Raw genomic sequence first — 27,067 nt, 5'->3', positions numbered from 1 at the left:
CATGCCAGGCATAGTCCCTGCAGTCTGGGGTACAGTACTAAATAAAACAGACCACAGTCTCTGTCCTCCTGGAGCTTATACTTTAATGGGATTGGAGAAAACTGACAGCACGCACAAAAAGGGTAATAGAGGGTGATAAATTCTATGGAGAAAAAGTGTGAATGGGAGACAGAGAGCTAGTGCTGGTGAGTGAAAAGTTATAATTTTAAAAAGGCTATTCATGAAGACTTCACTGAGAAGCCAGCAGTGGAGCAGGTAAAGACGCTGGCCTTATGGATCTATGCGGGGAAACTGCTCTTCAAGCAGGTAGAAGAGTTAAGTGCAAGACTTAAACCAGGAGCATGTTTGCCATATTTCAGGAACAGCCTTAGAAGTCATTGTGGCTGGAGCCAGTGAAGAGTAGGAGAATATGGGGGGCCAGAGTGTATCACCCTAAATAGGCCACTATAAGAATTTTGGCTTTTATTTTAAGTGAAATGGGGAACCATTAGAGGGTTTGATCAGAGGAGTGATGTGATAATGACTTATATGTTTAAAAGAACCCTCTGGTTACTCTTTTTCAAAGACTAAGGGTGGAAGTGGGCAGAGGTGAAAAGAGGGAGACCAGTTAGGAGGCTGTTAACAGTAGTTGGCAGTAGTTCCAAGTGAGTAATAATGGAGGTTTGGACCAGGGTGATAGAAGCAGAGGTAGTGAGAAATGATAGAACTCTGTAGATAATGTTGAAGATGGAGCCAGTAATATTCTTGATTAGATTGGATGTAGACTAAGAGAAAGAAAAGAGTCAAGGATGAATCCAAGACTGTACAGTTGATTTAAACAATTAGAAAAATGGAGTCACCATTAACTGACAGCATATTCTGTGGGTAGAGCAGATATTGTGGAGAAAATGGGAAGAATATTCCCCCAAATCCATTTAAATTTGGTTTAATTGAATTTGGTTTAATCGAATTTTGCTACTGTTATTGTTTTCTTTTTGATTTCTGCTATCTTTATTAATTTCTTCTAGGTGAAAGCTGAGATAATTAAAGATCTTTCTTTTCTAATATGGGCATTTAGTGCTATAAAATTTTCCCTAAGTACATACAGGCATACCTTGGAGATATTGTGGTTTCAGTAGACCACTGCAATATTGCAAAAAGCCAGTCACACAAATTTTTTGGTTTCCCAATGAGTATGAAAGTTACGTTTATGAACAACATTGGAGTCTATTAAGTGTGCAATAGCATTGCGTCTAAAAAAATTGTATATACCTTAATTTAAAAATACTTTATTGCTAAAAAATGTTAACTATCATCTGAGCCTTGAGCAAGTCCTGATCTTTTTACTGGTGCAGGGTCTTGTCTCAGTGTTGACGGCTGCTGACTGATCAGGGTGGTGGCGGCTGAAGGTTGGGGTGGCTGTGGCCATTTCTTAGAATAAGACAACAGTGAAGTTTGTCACATCGATTGACTCTTTGCTTCAAGAACAATTTTTCTGTAGTACACAATGCTGTTTCATAGCATTTTATCCACAGTAGAACTTCTTTCAAAATTGGAGTTAGTCCTCTCAAATCCTGTTGCTGCTTTATCTACTGAGTTTATGCATTATTCTGAATACTTTGTTGTCATTTCAAAATCTTCACAGCATCTTCAGGAGGAGGAGTTTCCATCTCAAGAAACCATTTTATGGGACTTCACTGGTGGTCCAGTAGTTAAAACTCTGCACTTCCAGTGCAGAGGGCGCAGGTTCGATCCCTGGTCGGGGAAGTTGCACGTGCCGAATGGTGCAGCCAAAAAACAAAAAGAAACCACTTTCTTTGCCCTTTCATAGGAAGCAACTTCCTATGCGTTCAAGTTTTATCATGAGATTGCAGCAATTCACTCACATCTTCAGCCTCCACTTCTAATTCTAGTTTTCTTGCTGTTTCCACCACATCTGCAGTTACTTGTTCCACTGAATTCTTGAACCACTCAAAGTCATCCATGGGGGTTGGAATCAACTTCTTCCAAACTCCTGTTAATGTTGATATTTTAATCTCTTCCCATGCATGAATCATGAATGTTCTTAATGGCATCTAGAATGGTGAGTTTTTTTCAGAAGGTTTTCAATTGACTTTTCCCAGATCCATCAGAGGAATCACTGTATATGGCAGCTTTATGAAATGTGTTTATTCAATAATAATACGTGAAAGTTGAAATAACTCCTTGATCCATGGGCTGCAGAATGGATATTGTTGTTAGCAGGCATGAAAACAACATTAATCTTGTACATCTCCATCAGAGCTCTTGCATGGCCAGATGCATTGTCACTGAGCAGAAATATTTTGAAAGGAATCTTTTTCTGAGCAGTAGGTCTCAAACAGTAGGCTTAAACTATTCATTAAATCATGTTGTAAACAAATGTGCTGTCATCCAGGCTTTATTGTTCAACTGTTAGAGCATAGGCAGAGTAGATTTAGCATAATTCTTAAGGGCCCTAGGATTTTCAGAATGGTAAGTAAGCATTGGCTTCAACTTAAAGTCACCAGCTGCATTAGCCCTTAACAAGAGAGTCATCTTGCCCTTTTAAGCTTTGAAGCCAAGGCATTGACTTCTGCTCTCTAGCTATGAAAGTCCTAGAGGGCATCTTCTTCCAAAGAGGACTGTTTTGTCTACACTGAAAATCTGTTGTTTATTGTAGTTACCTTCATTATAATTCTTAGCTAGATCTTCTGGATAACTTGCTGTAGCTTCTACATCAGCACTTGCTGCTTCACTTTGCAATTTTATGTTATGGAGACAGCTTCTTTTCCTTAAACCTCATGAACCAACCTCTGCTACCTTCACACTTTTCTTCTGTAGCTTCCTCACCTCTCTCAGCCCTCATTGAAGAGAGTTAGGGCATTGCTCTGGATTAGACTTTGGCCTAAGAGAATGTTGTGGTCTGATCTTCTGTTCAGACCACTCACACTTATTCCATGTTAGCAATAAGGCTATTTAGCTTTCTTATCATTCATGTGGTCACTAGCACTTTTAATTTCCCTCAAGAACTTTCTCTTTGCATTCACAATTTGGCTGACTGGCACACGAGGCCTAGCTTTGGTTCTGTCTTGGCTTTTGACATGCCTTCCTCACTTAAGTTCAGTCATTTCTAGCTTTTAACTTAAAGTGAAAGATGTGTGACTCTTCATTTCACTTGAATATTTAGAGGTTATCGTAGGGTTATTTATTGGCCTAATTTCAATGTCATTGTGTCTTAGGGAATAGAGTGGCCTGAGGAGAGGAATGGGAACGGCCAGTTGGTAGACCAGTCAGAACTTGAACAACATCTATCAATTAAGTTCACCATCTTATATGGGTGAGGTTCATGGTGCCCCAAAACAATTACAATAGTAACATCAAAGATCACTGATGACAGATCACCATAATAAATATAAAAATAATGAAAACGTTTGAAATACCGTGAGAATTACCAAAATGTGATACAGAGACAAAAAGTGAGCAAATGCTGTTAGAAAAATGGCTCTGATAGATTTGCTGGGTGCAGGGTTGCCACATACCTTTAGTTTGTGGAAAACATAATATCTGCAAAGCACAATAAATGGAAGTACAATAAAACAAGGTATGCCTGTACTGCTTTAACATGCAAGATAACTTTCTAGTTTCTCTTTTGATCTTTGCATCATTGGGTTATTTAATCTTTGTTACTTAGTTTCTAAGTATTTGGAGATTTTTCCCAGAGACTTTGTTATTAATTTCTAATTTAATCCCGTAGTGGTCAGGAACATACTATGTATATCTCAAATCCTGTCCTGTCACCCAGAATATATCTAGTCTATCTGGGTAAATATTCTGTATGTACTTGAAAAGAATGTGCATTCTACTGTTTTTGGTTGGAGTATTCTATTAATGTCAGTTAGGCCAGGTTAGTTGGTAGTGTTGTTCTCATCTTCTGGAATTTACTGATTTGTTGTCTACTTGTTCTATCAATTTTTGAGAAAGAGATATTGAAATCTCGGGCTATAATTGGGTTTGTCTGTTTCTCCTTGCAGAAGTTTTTGCTTCATGTAATTTGAAACTCTTATTAGTTATGTAAACATTTAGAATTATTGTGTCCTCTTGATGAGTTGATCCCCTTTATAAAATGACCTGCTTTGTCTGTGATAGTATTTTTTTGCTCTGAAATCTGGTTTGTCTAGACATTAGTTTTGGATTGGTGTTAGCCTGGTATATCTCTTGCATTCTTTTATTTTTAACCTATTGTCTCTCCATTTGAATTAGGCAGCATATAGTTGGTCTTACTATTTCATTCAATCTGATCATTTCTGCCTTCATTTGGGGATTTAGAGCATTCACATTTAATGATGTAGTTAGACTTAAATCTATCATCTTGATATTTGTGCTCAATTTGCCCCATCATTTTTTTTTTCTTTTTCTCTTAATTATTTTGGATTATTTGAACCTTTTTTAGGATTTCATTTTGTCTCCTTTGTTAGCTTATTACTGTAACACTTTTTAAAAAATTTTAGTGGTTGTTTTAAGATTTATAATTTTATCCTTAATTTTAAGCTGTATCTTCAAATGACATTATACAACTTCACGTATAGTATAAGAGCGTTATAGTAGTATACTTTCATTTCTTCTGTCCTGACCTTTGTGCTGTGGTTGTCATACATTTTATTTTTATATATGTTACAAATCCCATTCTACATTGTTATCAGTAAAACATCAGTTATCTTTTAAAGAGATTTAAATAATAAGAAAAATATCTTAGATTTTTATGGCCATTGTACTCATATCTTAAACCAATGTAGCTACCATTTCTTGTGCTCTTCATCCTTTTTTATAGATCCATGTTTTCATCTAGTATCATTTTCTTTCTATGTAAAGAACTTCCTATAATATTTCTTATAGTATGGCTTTGCTGGTGATGAATTCTTTCATCTTTTTTATGTCTGGAAAAGCATTTCACTTTAGTTATTGGAAGTTATTTTTGCTGGGCATAGAATTCTAAGTGTCTTTTCTTTCAGATACTTTGCAGTTGTTGCTCCACTGTATTCTCACTTGCATTGGTTCCCTTTTCCCCTGGTTTTGAGCAGTTTGATTATGATGTGCCTTTGTGTAGTTTGCTTCTTTTTTTTTGCGGTACGTGGGCCTCTCACTGTGGTGGTCTCTCCCGTTGCAGAGCACAGGCTCTGGACATGCAGGCTCAGCGGCCATGGCTCACGGGCCCAGCCGCTCTGCAGCATGTGGGATCCTCCCAGACCGGGGCACGAAGCCACGTCCCCTGCATTGGCAGGTGGATTCTCAACCACTGTGCCACCAGGGAAACCCTGTGTAGTTTTCTTCATGTTTCCTGTGCTTGAGGATTTTTGAGCTTCTCGGATATGTGGGTTTATACTTTTAATCAAATTTAGAAAAAATTTCAGCCATTATTTCTTCAAATCTTTTTTTTTCTGTCCTCCCTATTTTTTTTCCAAAGACTTCAAGTAAATGTATATTAGGCTACTTGAAGTTGTCTCCTAGCTTACTGAGGCTCTGTTTATTATTTTTTAATAATTATCTGTTCTCTCTGCATTTCAATTTGGGTTGTTATTATTGTTTACTAAACTTTTCTTTGGCTGTGTCTAATCTGCAATTAACCCATCCAGTATAGTTTTCAGCTCTAGAAGTTCAATTTGGATTTTGTTTTTGGTATCTTCCAAGTCTCTACTTATTTTTTTTAAACAATATAATAACTGGTAAGATGTTTGTTGACATCTGTGTCAGTTCTGGGTCAGTTTGGATTGATTTTTGCATTCACTGTAAGTTTTGACTGAATGGCAGACATTGTGAATTTTTACCTTGTTGAGTATTATATGCATATTTTTGGATTCCTATAAATATTTTTGAGCTTTGTTCTGGGAAACAGGTTACTTGGAAACAATTTCATCATGTTGAGTCTTGCTTTTAAGATTTGTTAGGCTTCTAAGATTAATCTGGGTTTAATTAATTCCCCACTACAGAGGCAAGGTCTTTCTGTATACTCTGCTGTAGGGGTCAGCAAAACTATTGGTAAATCTGACTCTCAGGCTGTATTTGTAAATAAAGTTTTATTGGCACACAGCAATATACACTCACATATTTCTATGGCCACTTTTATACTACCACAGCAGAGTTGAGTAGTTGCAACAGAGATCATGTGGCCCTCAAAACCTAAAATGTTTACTGTCTGCCCCTTTTTAGAAACAATTTGCCAATCCCTGCTTTATCCAGTGGCTCATGATACATGAGGTTTTACAGCTTGGCTGTTGTAATTAGACACTATTTCTGGCCCTGCTTGAGCACTGGGCACTCTAATACTTTCAAGTGGTTCTTGTCCCAGTCGTTTCTCAAATGAATGTGCTGATCAGTATTCAGCTGAATACTTGAGCAAGTCCCTGTAACAGTCTCTGGAATTCTATCTCTGTGCAGCTCTCTTCTCTGCAGTACTCAGTCCCATGAACTCTAGTCACCTTGGTCTCCCTAGACTCTCAACCCTCTGTCTTCCACAGCTCAGAGAGTCTGCCAGCTTCTGCCTGGATTACCCATTCTTGCAGTGTGACTTGGAAGCTCTCTTAAGGTAGTGAGTTGGGGCAGTGATTGTGCTCACTTTGCTTTGTTCCTCTTCACTCAAGACAGTGGTCTTTTGTTACCTGGTGTTGATTGTCTTGCAGACCATTGTTTTATGTATTATGTCTGGTTTTCAGTTGTTTCTTATTTAAAGAAATGCAGAAATAATCTATAAAGATTAATGATTTAAGATTTAAGTAAGATTTAAGTAAGCATGTAACTTTATTCTGGAATTTTTTGAGATATAATTGACATACAATTATAGTTAATATTACTGTATTGTATATTTTGTAACTTATTGACATCATAAGCAATTGTACCTTAGATTGTCATTTTTCTGAATTAACCAAGTTAGAAACAGTTACCTGGGTCTGTACCACTAGGAAGATAGTAGCTTTGGAGGGAAAAGCTGGGGTTAGGGCAGTCTCAAAATCTCGTAGTCATACCAGAGTTCTCAGGTAAATTCATGACCTAAACAGAAGGATTTTTGAGGGCTTTGGTGCCCCACACAGGAGTTTTTTGGCAAGGTAAAGTGTGTGAACCTATGAGTTACACCCTCTTATAAGTTTTCCTTGATCTTAAAAAAGTCTAAATCTAAAGAGAATACCCCAAACTAGCCTTGAGGAATAGCCTTAAAATAGCCTTAAAAAGAGAATCTAGAAGCATAGAAAACACTCACAACAGGCTGAAATCATTTGTTTCCCATTGAAAAAAATGGAAATGGCTTTCAATATTTTTAAGATGCTGTGTTTAACATTGAAAATGTAGGAATGCTATGAATATTCTCCAGCTGTTAATAAGTTTCTTGGGGGTAAAACAAAGTTACTAGATTTTTACTTTTTATTAGCTATACTTAGTTATGAACTGTATATTGTCATATATACCAACAAATGTGTATCAGCATATGTACATAACAAAAAAGGAAAATTTTATTACTTCACAGTTATAGGAAGCAGTGTAAACTGATAGGAAACCCCTGGACCTGGTATTCAGTTGACTAGATTGTTATCTTGGGTTCTGCCCCATTAGTCCTCAAGTTCCTCATCTATAGAATGGGAAGGTGGGTTAATGGAATTGAACAGGATATTCCCAAAGTGCTTTACAATTCTAAGAACTTCTGAGTTTTTATTATTTTAATGAGTAGAACTATGGGTCAAATACTCGTTAACAAGTTTACTGCTTGTTATGCGTGGGAAGTCTGTTTTTCTCCCACGTTGTAATTAAAGCTTTCTATCCTTGAAGTCATGGGTGCTCTGCATTGGTAAAGAAGACTAGAATTTACTATGTGGTTATAAAAGTCCTTTCATTACGGGTTAAGTAATGGTGAGAAATGTGACCTCTACTGTTTAGTGAAAGATCTTTTTAATATACAGAGGCATTGTTCTTTTTGGTATAATAATGAAAGCATTCATTATATCTAGCTTTTGGTTCTAATCTGTATAGAATCAGTTGTTTGATAATGTAGTATGACCCTGATTGCAATTCATGGGGGGAAGGAGTGGTTGTAGTTGCTGTTAAGACCCTAATTATAGCATTTCTTTTGCACTTTCAAGATGAACTTCATTTTATCAATGCTTGTGAAGTAGGAGTAATTGAATTCCTTCAGGATTTACTGTTGGGTAATCACTGATGACATACTTCTTTCTAGATTTTTGTGATTAGCTATCAATATAATTTGATCCAGCTGCTTTCTCTTTGTGGTCATATTATTGTTAGTGAGAACTGAAAATGTCTTTTTTGCTTCAGTTAATCATCCAGTTATTTGCTTCTTGAAGGCCATGATTACCTAAGTTTAGAATTACTCGCTAGATTTTAAAATTTTATTTAGTCTTTAAAAATGAAAATTTTTATATTTGTGAGCATATTTTAACATTTAATTCTTAAAGGGAATATAGTCATTCTAGCTATTCTACTGTAACTACCTGTAGAAAATAGGACAATTTCTATATTATCTTTGATCATTTTAAGCTTGATTATCAGAATTTTGAAATTATATTCTTCCTTAGCCCTGTTTACATACAAATCTTTTCACTGTAGTACGAGGAGAAATGAGGGTCCCTGAAGAAGCTCTAAAGGTAAAAAGTTTTTACTTCTTTTGTAAACCCACCATTTACTAGGTTTGATTTCACTCATGTATATTTCACTTCCATTTTAAAATGTTTTATAGCACGAGAAGTTTACCATTCAGCTTCAATTGTCCCAAAAATCTTCAGAATCAGAATTATTGAAATCTGCATGTGCCAAAAGCATAGATTCAAAGGTAGCAGATACTGCGGCAGAAGTGCCGCACAAAGCTACAGAAGCTCTAAAATCTGAGGAAAAAGCCATAGGTAAGTTAACCTCTTTCAAAATATCATATTTATACTTGATTATGAAGAAATTGCATGCTTTGTTCTCAAAAGCTTGGCCATATCCTTATAAAAATAATTAATGAATACAATTTCAGAGTGGGTTTTAATGCAGCCAGTGCTTCATTAGAAAGCATTATAAAACATATATGGCAGTTGTATGTAGGTGTGTTTAATATGTTTAAATATTTGAGGAAAGTACATATAATTTGCCTATAGTATTTTTATTAGTTCATGTTTGCTACTTTTTTCCTGGATTGTAACTGAAATGAATGAAAAGGAAATGTCCAGTAATGCCTACATCATCATAATTATCATATTTCTAGTATTCCAGGAATTGTAAAAAATATTTTATGTAGATAATCCCATTCATACAAAAGCAATTTTTTAAACTGCTAGAAATTACCAGATTGCTCAAATATAAATCTGTTAGTCCAGTTAACAACTGTACAATGCCCTTAGGTTTTAAAAAAAAGTAAAAAATGGTCACTTATACCAAAATTTAGTTTTATCCTTCATATTTAGATTTATGAGCCATTTCTATATACCAAAGAACTAATAACACTTTGACAAAAAACTGTTGGGCTATAGCAGTTTACATTACTTAGATAATAGCCAGTGCAGAATTTCATTTATTTCATCATGTTCAATATTGAATGAGATTCACAGATACTAAGTTATTCAACTTAGAGTACTTTTCAGCTATCTAGACTATACAGTTGACCCTTGAACAACACAGCTTTGAACTATGCAGGTCCACTCATATGCAGATTTTTTTTCAGTAGTAAACACTACAATACTACAGGATCCACTTTAGTTGAATCTACAAATGTGGAACTGCATATATGGGGGGACTGTGGATTTGGAAGGCTGACTATAAGTTGAATTTTCAACTGCAGGGAGAGTTGAGGTTCCTAACCTTGTGTTGTTCAGGGGTCAGCTGTACTTTTTCATTTAATAAATCAACTGGGCAATTCTAGCATTCTGCAAAAGCATTATTTTTTTCTGTTTCATATGCTTTAGACAGATTTTTCCCACCTCTTTCCAGATACTTCTGCTATGCCCCGTGGTACTCCATTATATGGGCAGCCATCATGGTGGGGGGATGATGAGGTGGATGAACAAAGAGCTTTCAAGTCAAATGGCAAACCTGAAGAGAAAAATCATGAAACTGGAACATCAGGTAAAAAAATCTCAGACTGTGACATTAAGTAGGTATTTTAGGAAGAACTTATCATCAAAGCAAAAATCTGTCTACCCTTAAAAGAAATGTCTCCTATTCTTTAATATGATAAAAATAGTTGATGAATGCTTTAATGAAATTGTCATTTTAAATTAAATTAATTTATTATGAATGATTCACATAAAGTATTCTAATATCTTTGTATATCACTTTTAAAAAATATTTTTCCTTATTTAATTTATTTATGAGGGTGTTAAAACTTGATATATAGTTAATAATATAATTGGGCATTTTAAGTATTTTAAAATAATTTTTTAAATGTTTTAATTAGACCAAAATAGTAAATACAAACTAGTTTTGTGTGTTTTCATTAGATTCACAAACATATAATCATATTTTTAAATGAAAAATTTTTATGATGTTCAAAATGTTGTACAAAGTTTAAAACTTCTTTAAAATCTCAGTGTGCTCAATTTGTTGGGGTATGGTAGCAACAAGATTAGCTGTTCAGCAGCCAGAATGAAGAAATAATTCTGGATCACATTCTCAGATTAATAGTCAAGGAACATAATCTTTTGTTGCTGGAGAAGTTTAGTAATGAACTAAGTGAAAAGCCAGAAAATCAATATTTCCAGGAAATAAATGGAGGTATCAGTTGTCTGTCACATAAGGACTTGACAAGGACATCAACACTGAAGGATGAACAGCCAGTTTCCGTGATAATAGCAGATAAGGATTAGAACTGGAGGAATTAAATACAGGCACCAGGGAGCAGTATGGAAAGCCAACTTTGACTCTGAGTCAAGGATAGATTCCATCAGAAGTCCTGTCAACTTCCGACCTTTGATCATAATTCTACAAGATAAATAAGAGATTTTTCTTAGCTGGAGAATAAGAGCACTGGTTCTTAAATATGCTCTAATTTTACCAGGATACAAATCTTAGAAAGCTGGCCTATCAACTTGATCTTAAAGTGCCCCAAACTGAAAGTTGTGAACTTTGCAAATAAATTCCCATCTCAGTTTCCTTGTTTCTGTGGCCAACACGGTTTTTACTTCATGTTCAAGCTCAGAAACTTAGTATTATTTAGCATACCCTCAAATGCAAATAATAGAAATGCCACCTGAGACTAAACAGGAAAGAAATCTACTTGCTTAAGTAAATAACTGAACCTCTTCAGGATTGGTTAATGCAGCATCTCAGTGGTGACATCAGCTAGCTATTTTCTCTCCCACTCTCTGCCCTTCTATTCACAGTGGCTGCATACTGAGGGAGTTTCCCCTCTGTACTCATAGGCTGCTTGCCAGTAGCAGTTGGAGTGCATGCTACTTTGATCACATCCATTGGGAAATAGCAAAGGTCGCTTCTAGAAGAACCCCTGGAAACTTTCCCCAAAGTTTTCAACACATTTGTCATCTCATTGGCCTCTCATGGGTTCAGGAGTAGGTCCCCTGCTTATTTCTGAACCAATCCCTGGCAAGGGTTATGAGATTACCCGTCAGCCAATTGTACCCATCCTGAAGCTGAATATGGAGTTAGTTTTCCCCTAAGGCACATGAGCTGTGTCAGAGAAGAGTTAGAGATACCTGGGAATGTTGGAGTTCTTTTAGGAGGGAGGAACGGGAAGTGGATTTTGGAAGGCAGTCAAGAATGTCTGTCTACTTTATATGAAATCTTTGTGTCTTCCCTTTCTTTCACCTCATCTATTATATTGCCTACTTCTGTTGCCCTTTTTTTCCATTGAATCATAATTGAACTATTTCCAGTTTCAACCCTTCTGCAGTTCATTTTGTATAATAAATCTAAGCTGCCATTTATTTCCTTTCTTTAAGAAACTACAGTAGCTTCCTTTTGCTTGCCAAATAGATATTATGTCAAAGTTCTCTCTAATTTTGTCCCACTTTCCTTAGCCTTGTATCCCACTACCAGTTGTTTAGTGCTCTCTCGCAGTGCATTTCCACATAAATTAGACTAATTCCTGCCTGCTTTTCTCCCACAGACATGTATACACATAAATCAGGTAATATAAAATTCTAAAGGATATGTCTGTTTATATGTATTGCTAATATGTACCACTTTCCTTCAGTATTTTGTGTGTATGCCTTCTCATCTAAACTATAAGTTCCTTACTTCAGGGATCACATATTATATTATCATTGTGTACTAGAGCCACCTAGGAGGAAGAGAGAGAGGGAGAGAGAGAAGGGGAGGGGGAGAGAGAGAGAGAGGGGGAGAGTGAGGAAAAAAAAGTGCTAATAATTAGGTGGTTAACTTAGAAGAAAACACAGCAGAATTTAACTGTTGCCAAATTCTGAAAATAATTGTGATACTGAGTTTAGCCATTAAAGATCCTTCCACCCTCACACACAAAATGACTTTTGAAATCTGAAATACATATCTTCTAGAATACAATGAATGTAATTACAATAAATGTAAATACAGTAAATGTAATTTTTGTACTAGAGACAGAACCATGATTTATTAATAACAGCTAACACTTCAGTGGTGCTTGCTTTATCCAGACACTCTTCTTAGTGCCCTGCATATGTTTAATCATTTAATCCTCTCACAGCGATACCTAAAAGTAGTTACTGTTATCATCCCCATTTTATAAATAAGGAAACGTCGGCAAGGTGTTGTGAATTTATTCACAAGGTCACCCTGCTAGCAAATAGTGTAGCTGGGATTTGAACCCAAGTAGCCTGACTCTCGAGTCCATGCTCTTAACCACAAACAGTTAACATTTCAGCAATCATTACACACACACACACACAGAGTCACTCCAAAAGAATATAATTCATAGAATATAAAGATTAAAACAAGCACTCCAGGGCTCCCTCTGTGGCGCAGTGGTTGAGAGTCCGCCTGCTGATGCAGGGAACACGGGTTCGTGCCCCGGTCTGGGAAGACCCCACGTGCCGCGGAGCGGCTGGGCCTATGAGCCATGGCCACTGAGCCTGCACGTCTGGAGCCTGTGCTCTGCAACGGGACGGGAAAGGCCACCACAGTGAGAGGCCCGCGTACCACAAAAAAAAAAAACAAGCACTCCAAAAACAAATTGACATAAAAAATTGATCTCTCATACCTAAGTGTAATGAAATGAATTTCAAACTGTGAAGCATCCAGTAGTAATTTCATCCATGTGAATGAAACTGAATTCTTAAATGATTACCAGCTTGTGTGGCATGTCTCATTGAGTATCTTTTCTGCCAGATGACAAAAGCTGTCTCATAATCTTGGGATTATTTTTGAGTTAGAAGGAATTAAGTGATGTACGTCTTTTGTTAAGTAGCTTGAAGCACTCTGTCAGATTCAGCTCATTAAAAGCCTTAATGAATTTGCTTTCTTATATTAGTATGAGGATGTTATTGTTTCAGATTTATCATTTGTAGTTTTTTAAAATATAGGGTGAGAGAAACAGTTTACTAATCTGAAATAATTTATGATGCCAGCAGATACTGTAGAATCAAATTTGAAAACGTATATTGAATGCTATTTCACTTGGTCATTTTGAAATTAAGGTTTTTTTAGTGTTTCATATTATGAAATATAAATGATTAGTTTATTTGTGCTCTAAGCATGCTTTTTTGGTAAAAGCAAAAAGTGATTTGCTTCTTGGTTACCAGTTTTTAGAATGTAAAATCTTAGTATTTATTTTGAAAGGTGAACATTCCAGAAAGGATAATAGAGTATCTACTACCTAGTAACTTTTTATGTCCCTTTCTGTGGGTCCATGTGTATCCAGAATCTCCTACCAATTTACCTTCAAGCCCAAAGAACCCTAGAAGCAAATATTAGAGCAATCAAGTTCTCCTGAAATTGTGTGAATATTTGAGTCCTATTAAAGGAGAATTTGTCCTCATTTTAGTTCAGGTATGCTCTTCTACCTTCTAACTTGGTTTAAACGGTTTAAACATTTTTTAGGTTACAATTAAAGGCCTTTAAGTGTTGCGTACAGTTTGAAAAGGTGTGTACAACTGTGAAGAGTAGATTTTTGGCTCTTTTACACTGATTTTTAATCTAATTAAACTAAATTTGAAAACTTTTGAGTTGTAGTTCCTTAGTTTCCCAGTCTTTGTAATTTGAAGTACTTGAATATACTAGGTTGGATGGATATCTTAAGCAGAATTTGCCTTAATAATTATAGTCTTTATCATCTTGAAACAGCTTAATATTTCATTTAATTTAGTACAGAAGAATGAAGGGAACATATTTTCTGAATAATGTATATTATAAGGTTCCCTGGAAGGTCACACAATCATAAAATACCTTAAGAATTTAAGGATATTGCTCTTCTGATTTAGATAAACATAATTAATTCTAGCATAATCAATTATTAAATACTTGTAAATATCTAGCAATTGAGATTAATAATAAAATATTGGTATAAATAAAATATTAGTGTTTTAGTATATAATTTAGTTTACTTTAGTATAAACAAAATAGGTTTTGAATAGAAATGCATGTTAAATTCATAAATTTCAGAATATGTTTCGTCAGTGTACTGAGAGAGGAAAAGTGTTTTATTTTTCTATAATTTAGAAGACCCCTAATTTTTCTAGTGGGCGTACAATTCCCAAATATACTAGCCCCACACTTGATCTGGTTTTATCATCTTCAGAGAAATGAATTCCTCTACATAATGAATTTTCCAGATTACTGAACTTTACTTTTACAACTGAAATTTTTTTTTAAGTTTAACCATTTCCTAAATTTCTATTAAATGAATTACCCATGTCATTGCCTTCTTAAGCACAGAAGGCTGAATATAATTTAAATGTTTGCTTTATGACTCAGAAGCATCATTATGAACATCAGTGACTGAACTATGATACATTACAGTGATGCCTTTGGGAGACTTGAAGTATGTAAGACTGTATGCTCCATATACTGAATGAATGGTTCTGCACTACTGTGTTTTTGAGCCATGTGTCTGCTCTTGATTGTTTTTTGTCTTATCTCGACGACTTGACTCTTCTTAGTACAATATGTCTGACCTCAATCCTTGCTTTTACATCCCCTCCAGATTTGCCACATGTAAGCTGAGTAACTAGTCAAAAAAGGTTGTCAGTGAAGGGCTTTCCTGGTAGTAAAGATCACAAATATGAGGATATAGGTGTTGTCATATCTGTCTTGGGTTTTTCATTTTAGAGTTAGATTTTTGGTTTTAATTTCTTGTTTCCCTAATTAACTATGTTGAAGAGTTGGGGTAGGAAAAGTAAGAGAAACATTTATTTTTGTGCCTACTTTGTGCCAGACTTTTTCTGGATAACTTATCTCACTGAATCTTCCCAACAATCCTATGGGTAGATATTATTTTCTCATTTTACAATGAGGAAAATGAAAATTAAGAACTGATAGAGACAGAACTTACCTGATTTCAAATCTTCTCCCTACTTTCCACTAATAATATCATATATGCTGCCTTTCCACTCTGTTGTGCTGCTTGACATTGTTAGATAAGCGATTTCTGGTTAAATTAGGTGTGAACTTGTATAAGTCTCAGGGTTTCTAGTCCTTGAAGTAAAGGCAGTTTTGAAGTAGGACTAACTTAGGAAATAATAATCTTAAACATAGTTATGTGCAGTTGTTGATCTCTGCTTTTTTAATGTGTTATAATGTGAAAGCATATTAAAAGTATGTCAGTATTAACTGTGAAGTTTTTTTCACAAGGGAGGAAAATTGGGAACATACTCATTTGAATCGTGAATAAATGCTATACCCCTGGGTCAGCTTTTTGTAGTTGTTGCTTCATAGTTTAGCCAGCCACATCATTTTATTTGGAAATTTAGGTAGTGGTAGTAGGAAACTACTAACCCTTGTCCTCAGGGTTACTCTGTTACCTGTAAGGATGTGGAAAGCAAAATGAATGAATGAATGAATGAATGACAATAGAAAGATAGGATAGGTTTGCTTATTTATTTATTTATTTAACATCTTTATTGGAGTATAATTGCTTTACATTGTGTTAGTTTCTGCTGTATAATGAAATGAATCAGCTATACATATACTTATATCCCCATATCCCCTCCCTCTTATGTGTCCCTCCCACCACTCTATGTGGTCACAAAGCACTGAGCTGATCTCCCTGTGCTATGTGGCTGCATCCCACTAGCTGTCTGTTTTACATTTGGTAGTGTATATATGTCCATGACACTCTCTCACTTCGTCCCAGCTTATCCTTCCTTCTCCCTGTGTCCTCAAGTCCATTCTCTATGTCTGCATCTTTATTCCTGTTCTGCCCCTAGGTTCTTCACAACTTTTTTTTTTAGATTCCATATATACATGTTAGCATATGGTATTTATTTTTCTCTTTCTGACTTAACTTCACTCTGTATGACAGATTCTAGGTCCATCCACCTCACTACAAATAACTCAGTTTCATTTCTTTTTATGGCTAAGTAATATTCCATTCTGTATATGTGCCACATCTTCTTTATCCATTCATCTGTAGATGGACACTTAGGTTGCTCCCATGTCCTGGCTATTGTAAATAGTGCTGCAGTGACAACTGTGGTACATGACTTTTTTTGAATTATGCTTTTCTCACGGTATATGCCCAGTAGTGGAATTGCTGGGACATGTGGTACTTCTGTTTTTAGTATTTTAATGAACCTCCATACTGTTCTCCATAATGGCTGTATCAATTTACATTCCCACCAACAGTGTAAGAGAGTTCCCTTTCCTCCATACCCTTTCCATCATTTATTGTTTGTAGATTTTTTGGTGATGCCCATTTGGAATGGTGTGAGGTAATACTGCATTGTGGTTTTGGTTTGCGTTTCTCTAATGATTACTGACGCTGAGCATCCTTTCATGTGTTTGTTGGCAATCTATATATCTTCTTTGGAGAAATGCCTATTTAGGTCTTCTGCCCATTTTTGGATTGGGTTCTTTGTTTTTTTGATATTGAGCTGTGTCAGTTGCTTGTATATTTTGGAGGTAATGCTTTGTTAGTTGCTTCATTTGCAAATATTTTCTTCCATTCTAAGGGTTGTCTTTACATCTTGTTAATGGTTTCCTTTGCTGTGCAAAAGCTTTTAAGTTTCATTAGGTCCCATTTGTGTGTTTTTGTTATTTCCATTTCTCTAGGAGGTGGGTCAAAAAGGATCTTGCTGTGATTTATGTTATAGAGTGTTCTGCCTATGTTTTCCTCTAAGAGTTTGATAGTGTCTAGCCTTACATTTAGGTCTTTAATGCATTTCGAGTTTATTTTTGTGTATGGTGTTAGGGAGTGTTCCAATTTCATTCTTTCACATGTAGCTGTCCAGTTTTCCCAGCACCACTTATTAAAGAGGCTATCTTTTCTCCACTGTATATTCTTGCCTCCTTTATGAAAGATAAGGTGACCATATGTGCATGCGTTTATCTCTGGGCTTTCTATCCTGTTCCATTGATCTATATCTCTGTTTTTTGTGCCAGTACCATACTGTATTGATGACTGTAGCTTTGTAGTATAGTCTGAAGTCAGGGAGCCTTATTCCTCCAGCTCTGTTTTTCTTTCTCAAGATTGCTTTGGCTTTTTGGGGTCTTTTGTGTTTCCACACAAATTGTGAAGTTTTTTATTCTAGTTCTGTGAAAAATGCCATTGCTAGTTTGATAGGGATGGCATTGAATCTGTAGATTACTTTGGGTAGTAGAGTCATTTTAACAATTTTGACTTCTCCAGTCCAGGAACATGGTATATCTCTCCATCTGTTTGTGTCATCTTTAATTTCTTTCATCAGTGTCTTATAGTTTTCTGCATACAGGTCTTCTGTCTCCTTAGGTAGGTTTATTCCTAGCTATTTTATTCTTTTTGTTGCAATGGTAAATAGGAGTGTTTCCTTAATTTCTCTTTCAGATTTTTCACCATTAGTCTATAGGAATACAAGCGATTTCTATGCGTTAATGTTGTATCCTGCTACTTTACCAAATTCATTGATAGCTCTAGTAGTTTTCTGGTAGCATCTTTAGGATTCTCTATGTATAGTATCATGTCATCTGCAAACACTGACAGCTTTACTTCCTCTTTTCCGATTTGGACTCCTTTTCTTTCTTTTTCTTCTCATTGCTGTGTCTAAAACTTCCAAAACTATGTTGAATAATAGTGGTGAGAGTGGGCAACCTTGTCTTGTTCCTGATCTTAGAGGAAATGGTTTCAGTTTTTCACCATTGAGAACAATGTTGGCGGTGGGTGTGTCATATATGGACTTTATTATGTTGAGGTAAGTTCCCTCTATGCCCACTTTCTTCAGAGTTTTTATCATAAAAGGGTGTCGAATTTTGTCAACAGCTTTTCCTGCATCTACTGAGATGATCATATGGTTTTTCTGCTTCAATTTGTTAATATGGTTTATCACATTGATTGATTTGAATATATTGAAGAGTCCTTGCATTCTTGGGTTAAACCCCACTTGATCATGGTGTATGATCCTTTTAATGTGTTGTTGGATTCTGTTTGCTAGTATCTTGTTGAGGATTTTTGCATCTATATTCATCAGTGATATTAGCTTGTAGTTTTCTTTTTTTGTGACATCTTTGTCTGGTTTTGGTATCTGGGTGATGGTGCCCTCATAGAATGAGTTTGGGAGTGTTCCTCCCTCTGGTATATCTTGGAAGAGTTTGAGTTGGATAGGTGTTAGTTCTTCTGCAAATGTTTGATAGAATTCGCCTGTGAAGCCATCTGGTCTGGGCTTTTGTTTGTTGGAAGATTTTTAATCACAGTTTCAATTTCAGTGTTTGTGATTGGTCTATTTGTATTTTCTATTTCTTCCTGGTTCAGTCTCAAAAGGTTGTGCTTTTCTAAGAATTTGTCCATTACTTCCAGGTTGTCCATTTTATTGGCATATAGCTGCTTGTACAAATCTCTCATGATCCTTTGTATTTCTGCAGTGTCAGTTGTTACTTCTCCTTTTTCATTTCTAATTCTGTTGATTTGAGTCTTCTCCCTTTTTTCTTGATGAGTCTGGCTAATGGTTTATCAATTTTGTTTATCTTCTCAAAGAACCAGGTTTTTAGTTTTATTGATGTTTGCTATTGTTTCCTTGATTTCTTTTTCATTTATTTCTGATCTGATATTTATGATTTCTTTCCTTCTGCTAACTTTGAGGATTTTTTGTTCTTCTTTCTCTGATTGCTTTAGTTGTAAGATTAGGTTGTTTATTTGAGATGTTTCTTGTTTCGTGAGGTAGGATTGTATTGCTATAAACTTCCCACTTAGAACTGCCTTTGCTGCATCCCATAGGTTTTGGGTCATCATGTTTTCATTATCAGTTGTTTCTAGGTATTTTGTGATTTCCTCTTTGATTTGTTCAGTGATCTCTTGGTTGTTTAATAGTGTATTGTTTAACCTCCATGTGTGAGTAGTTTTACAGATTTTTTCCTGTAATTAATATCTAGTCTCATAGCATTGTGGTCGGATAAGATACTTGATATGATTTTAATTTTCTTAAATTTACCTAGGCTTGATTTGTGACCCAAGATATGATCTATCATGGAGAATTTTCCATGAGCACCTGAGAAGAAAGTGTATTCTGTTGCTTTTGGATGGAATGTCCTATAAATATCAATTAAATCAATCTTGTTTAATGTATCATTTAAAGCTTGTGTTTTCTTATTTATTTTCATTTTGGTTGATCTGTCCATTGGTGAAAGTGGGGTGTTAAAGTCCCCTACTATGATTGTGTTACTGTTGATTTCCCCTTTTCTGGCTGTTAGCAATTGCCTGTATATTGAGATGCTCCTATGTTGGGTGCATAAATATTTATAATTGTTATATCTTCCTTTTGGATTGATCCCTTGATCATTATGTAGTGTCTTCTTTGTCTCTTGTAATAGTCTTTATTTTAAAGTCTATTTTGTCTGATATGAGAATTGCTACACCAGCTTTCTTTTGATTTCCATTTGCATGGAATATCTTTTTCCATCCCCTCTCTTTCAGTCTGTACATTTCCATAGGTCTGAAATGGGTCTCTGTAGACAGCATATATATGGGTCTTGTTTTTGTATCCATTCATCCAGTTTGTGTGTTTTGGTTGGAGCATTTAATCCATTTATATTAAGGTAATTGTTGATATGTATGTTCCTATTACCATTTTCTTAATTGTTTTTGCTTTGTTATTGTAGGTCTTTTCCTTCTTTTGTGTTTACTGCCTAGAGAAATTCCTTTAACATTTGTTGTAAAGCTGGTTTGTTGGTGCTGAATTCTCTTAGCTTTTGCTTGTCTGTAAAGGTTTTAATTTCTCCATCGAATCTGAATGAAATCCTTGCTAGGTAGAGTAATCTTGGTTGTAGGTTTTTCCCTTTCATCACTTTAAGTATGTCCTGCTACTCCCTTCTGGCTTGCAGAGTTTCTGCTGAAACATCAGCTGTTAATCTTATGGGGATTCCCTTGTATGTTATTTGTTGTTTTTCCCTTGCTGCTTTCAATATTTTTTTAATGTATTTAATCTTTGATAGTTTGATTAATATGTGTCTTGGCATGTTTCTCCTTGGATTTCTCCTGTATGGGAGTCTCTGCACTTTCTGGGCTTGTTTGACTATTTCCATTACCATATTAGGGAAGTTTCCAACTATAATCTCTTCAAATGTTTTCTCAGTTCCTTTCTTTTTCTCTTCTTCTTCTAGGACCCCTATAATTCGAATGTTGGTGTGTTTAATGTTGTCCCAGAGGTCTCTGAGACTGTCCTCAATTCTTTTCATTCTTTTTTCTTTATTTGCTCTGCAGTAGTTATATCCACTATTTTGTCTTCCAGGTCACTTATGCATTCTTCTGCCTCAGTTATTCTGCTATTGATTCCTTCTAGAGAATTTTAAATTTCATTTATTGTGTTGTTCATCACTGTTTGTTTGCTCTTTAGTTCTTCTAGGTCCTTATTAAATGTTTCTTGTATTTTCTTCTTTCTGTTTCCAAGATTTTGGATCATGTTTAGTATCATTACTCTGAACTCTTTCAGGTAGACTGCCTATTTCCTCTTCATTTGTTTGGTCTGGCGGGTTTTTACCTTGCTCCTTCATCTGCTGCGTATTTCTCTGTCTTCTCATTTTGCTTAAGGTGTTTGGTGTCACCTTTTCGCAGGCTGCAGTTTCGTAGTTCCCATTGTTTTTGGTGTCTGCCCCCAGTGGGTATGGTTGGTTCAGTTGGTTGTGTAGGCTTTCTGGTGCAGGGGAATGGTGCCTGTGTTCTGGTGGATGAGGCTGGATCTTGTCTTTTTGGTGGGCAGGACTACGTCCAGTGGTGTGTTTTGGGGTGCCTGTGACCTTATGAGTTTAGGCAGCCTCTCTGCTAGTGGATGGGGTTGTGTTCCTGTCTTGCTAGTTGTTTGGCATAGGGTGTTCAGCACTGGAGTTTGCTGGTCATTGAATGGAGCTGAGTCTTAGCATTGAGATGGAAATCTCTGGGAGACCTCTCACCGATTTGATATTATGTGGGGCCAGGACGTCTCTGGTGGTCCGATGTCCTGTACTTGGCTCTCCCACCTCAGAGGCTCAGGTCTGACACCCGGCTGGAGCACCAAGACCCTGTCAGCCACACGGCCATCCAGGAAGGATAGAATGGAAGCTGAGAAGTCAGCAGAAGGCAGGTTTACCAGGTTTGATTCTGAATAGAATACAGCTGAAAAGTGAATATTAGGAGGTTAATTGTAAAGTAGATTCTCCTAAAGGTGCTGAAAATTGCAAGAAATCACTTGCCAAAGTTGAGCAAGTCTCAGAGCTGGTCGGATAGGTTTGTAAACCAGTTGTACTGTATGAAATTGATCAAGTACAGTACATGATACATAGTAAATAAATCAATGTTGAAAAAATAGGAACATTAATGAGTCTATTAATATATGTAAAGTAGTTAATGCGTATTACTCTCATGGAAATTTTAAGTGACAGGCCTTCAGAGTAAACACTCAAGTGGATACTCTAAGGAAAATATAAATGAACTCTAATAAGGAAATTTTTGAAACGTGACTTAGGGGCTTCCCTGGTGGCACAGTGGTTGAGAGTCCACCTGCTGATGCATGGGACACGGGTTCGTGCCCCGGTCCGGAAGGATCCCACATGCCGCGGAGCGGCTGGGCCTATGAGCCATGGCCGCTGAGCCTGCGCCTCCGGAGCCTGTGCTCTGCAACGGGAGATGCCACAACAGTGAGAGGCCTGCGTACCGCAAAACAACAACAACAACAACAACAAAACGTGACTTAGGTTATTAAGAATCCTGTGTATGCTCTTCCTCCAGAAAGTGTGTTGAATTATTGCTTTGATAGTGTAATGTGTTTTTGATACACTTTTTTCATTTTCAGTAGTGAGAAAAAGTAGATTTTGAAAAGGATAATTTTTATGTTGAAAATTGTTTTTGTTATATATTCTATTTACTGTCTGTAATTTGCTTTCACTTTTTTTTTTTGAAGTGGAACTTGATGTCTTCTAATACCCTATGCCATACATTTGACTACAGAGATGTTGCTGTCCCATTCTTCTATAACCTAAAAGCAAACAGCTTTATGACTGTTTCATATTCACCATCTTGCTAAGAAACTGATTATAGCACCTGAAGAATCCCATCCGTATTTAATATTTGAAAAAATGTGTCAAGACCAAATACTTCACTTAATTAGAAAATGAGTAGAAACAACCTCGCGCCCCCCCCCCCCCGTATTGCCTTTCCTTCCTAATAAATTATCTGCAAATGGTGTTTCCATCAATCTCTTTTTAAAAAGAATGCTTTTTTGAGCTTTATGGAAATATTTTTCATTTGAATTCACTCTTTACCATCTTGATAATAGTTCTTTTGTTTCCTGAAAAACAGGGCAGTTTAATCCTTAAATTCGTTTTGTATTTGCAGTATCTGATAACAGATGTAAAGCATTTTAATTACCATTTTCATGTATGTGCCTTCACATTTTATATATAAGTGCATTTGTTTTTATACCTTCACATTTGTCCCTGAGGCAACAGAGGAATAGTGTTCCAGAGTTGCTTACCTATGCCAGCTCTTGTTGATCTGAGATTTATAATTCAGCTTTCCTCCAAAGATTTTGACACTTGGATGTATTCTGCTATATAGAAATGTACCTGAATTTCCTTTTGGAATTAATTGGCTAGCAACTGAATTGTATGTTTTTAACTTACTTGTTTTCGTATTGCTGCTTGGATTGCAATGCCACAAACAAGCCACATGTTTCATCTTTACTCATTCTTTTATTCTTTATAAAATGTATCTATTTTCTTATAAGGATCACACATTGGTAGTATTATTTTTGTCCTTCTAAAAGTAATGTCTCTGAATGTGATGGTGAAGAATGGTAAGTAGAATCATTATGTCCAGAACATTGCTTACATATTGATATCATGTTTCTTTCTTCATTTGAGCACCTGTTCTCCTTTGGAAATTTACTTGTTTTCATAGATATTTCTGATATTTCATCCTCCTTACTTGATAAGGAAGTTTATATTTTTTTCTATCTCTCTCTATATGTACATTGAACATGCATATCCATCTCCATTTGATTTCAGTTCTTTTGTACTTTGATGATTTCTGGATCCAAGTTGGAAAAAATATGGACCTAGCCATGCAAGGTCCATCTCTTAACTGCTTTGCTATCCTTTGCCACTGCTGCTGCTTATCTTGCATCTCCTATTGGTAACTGAATGCTACGCTTATAATCAGAATTATTTCTCTTCTGTGACATTTGTCATTCTTTTTCATCCAGACTATGATCTGCCTTCTGATTTCCATGGAATAACACAAGTGGCCATTACTATTCTCCTTCAAGTGCTAGAAGCTTCCAAATATTTTGAATTTTCTCTTATTTTTCTTATTAGGGTGCAGCATAGATGCCAAGCAAGTTGAGGAACAATCTGCAGCTGCCAATGAAGAAGTACTTTTTCCTTTCTGTAGGGAACCAAGTTATTTTGAAATACCTACAAAAGAATTTCAGCAACCATCACAAATAACAGAGAGCACTATTCATGAAATCCCAACAAAAGACACACCAAGTTCTCATACAACAGGTGCAGGGCATGCTTCATTTACCATTGAATTTGATGACAGTACCCCAGGGAAAGTAACTATTAGAGATCATGTGACAAAATTTACTTCTGATCAGCGCCACAAATCAAAGAAGTCTTCTCCTGGAACTCAAGACCTGCCAGGGATTCAAACTGGAATGATGGCACCAGAAAACAAAGTAGCTGACTGGCTAGCACAGAACAACCCTCCTCAGATGGTATGGGAAAGATCAGAAGAGGATTCCAAAAGTATTAAAAGTGATGTTCCAGTTTACTTAAAAAGGTTGAAAGGTAAAGTGAATTGATCATTTTAGAACTTGCTATTTTATGGTAAAGTTCAGTCTTCACAGTTACCAACCTACTATTAGATAAATAATTATATGGTATAAAGCTTCTGCATTTTTGAAGGTTTATATTTGATTTTAAAGCTCAAAATCCAGCCAAACTGCCCACATCCAACTTACTCATTCAAAACAATCTGCCTTCATTTTCTTGCCAAAACCAGATTGGTTTTGTAAATTTGTATGTATGCCATTAAATATGTTTCTTTTTCTTATGGAAATAAAAGATTCATTCATTTCACCAGTGGAATTCCCTAGAAGGCAGTTCTCATCATTTTCTTGACTTCAGGAAAAGATATATTCAATTCTGTTCTGCTCTATTATGTGCTTCCTGTAAAATAGCAGTATGTAGATTTTGACAGTTTTAAGCTATTGGATATGGGCTGACAGTTTTACTTTGGTAATATAGTCACATTGTTGGTAGAGTGTTTCAAACTCTTCTCAGGTTACCATGTCATGAAACAAAAATTGAATTAAGAATTTTTTCACTAGTAAGACTTTTATAAAAATTGTAGTTGAATGTTTATTTGTGAAATAATTATTATATATGTTTTATTAGTATAATACTTGACCAAAGTTAGTAAAATCTTTCTTTATACCTGTATATCGAAGTATCAACTGATCATTTTTTTCCATTGATTTTGCTAATTAAATTAATTTAGAATTTTCTAAATACAGTTTTATGTTACTCTATCTTAATTTTATTCAACAAGCTGTCTATAAGGGGAAAGATTGCATGTTAATCTGACCATTCTGTTACTATACAAAAAGTTAAAGAGCTTTAAAAGAACACTCGTTGAGGTCAGAGATTATATATTACTTACCTTATATCTCTTTCCTGGGGCTTGAGTATGTGATAGGTACTCAGTAATTTGAATAAACAATGAATGACTTCACTATCATTGACAAGACTGACCCTGGTTTAACCTGTACTTTATGGCTTGGGATTCTGTTCAGCTAATGAAGAAATACCTATTTCTGATTTACTTCTAAGGCATTTCAGCATAGTGAGATGGTGTGATTACCTAATTCTTTGTCAGGAGCTATTTCTATATTTAATTATAATCATAAGCAATTACCTGGCATATGAACTTTTAACATGTGATTGTTATCTTTACTCCTACTAGATAATAACAAATATATAATTGAGACCTATACCTGTATTGATATATATATAGGTTAAAACTCACAAATAAAAGCTACCCATTTATAAATTGATCATTTTTATGAATTGGATAAAATAATACTGATATCCTTGTATAATGTAAAAAGTAGTGTGAATTTTGAAAATTTAGAAATGACATCGTCTTTTTTAGACCACCCTTAATAAATGTACAAAAATGAGCTAAAATATCCTTTTAAAAGCCACCATTAAAAAATACCTTTATGGGACTTTCCTGGAGTTCCAGTGGTTAAGACTCCGTGCTTCCACTGTAGGGGGCATGGGTTCCATACCTGGTGGGGGAACTAAGATCCCGCATGCCACTCGGTGTGGCCAAAAAAAAAGAAAACAAATGAAAAACAAAAATCTTTTATTATAACTCTACTTTAATAATAGACTTTCAGCAACTGCTTAGTCAAAAACTTGAAAGTAGGCAAAACAAAACAACTTTGCTCCTGCAAGAGTGAAGTGCACACGCTTTGGGACAGTTAAAGAAAATAATGTTCACAAAGCCCATACACTTTTACCCTTTAGGAGAATTGCAGCTTTTTTTGGCCACAACTCCTGACTAGGTATAGCTAATCTACCCTTAAAAATACTGAAAGAACTTCAACATATTAATGCCTGATTAATAACAGACAAAACAGAAAGAATCTTGCTAAGAACAGTTCCAAGTGATTTTTTGTTGTTGTTAAGTAAGAACAGAAATTGCAGTTCTGATCAGATGTGTTATCTAGTATAACACTGAGAAATGCAAAAAGAATAATAATTTTTGAAAAAAGAAAGTGGCTAATCTATAGAGAATTTTTAACGAATAACTTAAAGAAAAGATACTGAAAGGACCTGACACCAAATAAGTGCCAAATTTTTGTATGGTGTTACAAGAACTAAATTCTGTAAAGATGGCATTTTCATATTGTATATGTGTGTGATATGGGTTATCTGGTCTACCACACATGAAATATGGGAGTTTAGTTATTTACAGCTCTCACAAACTGGATTCCTTTACAGTGCATCCAGTGCAACGTGAAATAGGTTGTACAATGTCCTGTTTTTAATGAGTTTTGTATTTGAACTAGTAGTCTTGTTTGGTTCTGCATTCCATCTTATCCCTGATTCCTAGCTTAATTACCAAGGCACGAATTCCATTAATTAAATTAAACACCATTTTTTTCCTTTCAGATTGCATTTTCAGTAGTTGCTAGTTTGAAGAAAGATTTTCAGATTTAGTCCTGGAAGTATTGGAATACACGTGGTTGACTAGAGTAATTTATAGCTTTCTTCTAAAGAGCTATCATTTAAGCCCTCATTTGTGATTCAATCTAAAACATTCATAGAGTAACTCTTGACTTTCCATTAAATTCATGCTATTATAATATAATAATTGTCATTTGATTATTTCTTCTAGTGTACATATTATTTAGATAATAAGAATTCTAAATCAGTGAAAAATCAAGTAATTTTCATAAAATTTCACATTTAGTCCCTCATAGAATTATGAAGG

General features: G+C 35.5%; 1 protein-coding gene across 11 annotated transcripts in view; it reads left to right on the top strand.

The window, feature by feature from the left end:
- CEP170 (centrosomal protein 170) overlaps positions 1-27,067 on the top strand; it is a 145,753-nt gene that overhangs the window by 66,874 nt on the left and 51,812 nt on the right. For 8 of the 11 annotated variants that reach the window (XM_067030698.1, XM_067030692.1, XM_067030695.1 and 5 more), the window contains exons 5-8: positions 8,569-8,624; positions 8,717-8,879; positions 9,946-10,080; positions 23,875-24,351. In XM_067030698.1, the coding sequence (XP_066886799.1) occupies positions 8,569-8,624; positions 8,717-8,879; positions 9,946-10,080; positions 23,875-24,351 (831 nt within the window). Of the gene's footprint in view, positions 1-8,565; positions 8,625-8,716; positions 8,880-9,945; positions 10,081-23,874; positions 24,352-27,067 lie in introns of all 11 variants that reach the window. The other 3 variants (XM_067030702.1, XM_067030696.1, XM_067030706.1) reach the window with 1 other exon arrangement.

Source organism: Kogia breviceps, chromosome 1, assembly GCF_026419965.1.
Source record: "Kogia breviceps isolate mKogBre1 chromosome 1, mKogBre1 haplotype 1, whole genome shotgun sequence".
NCBI lineage: Eukaryota > Metazoa > Chordata > Mammalia > Artiodactyla > Physeteridae > Kogia > Kogia breviceps.
Note: the sequence above shows the minus strand (reverse complement) of the source record. Positions and strands in the feature narration are given on the sequence as shown.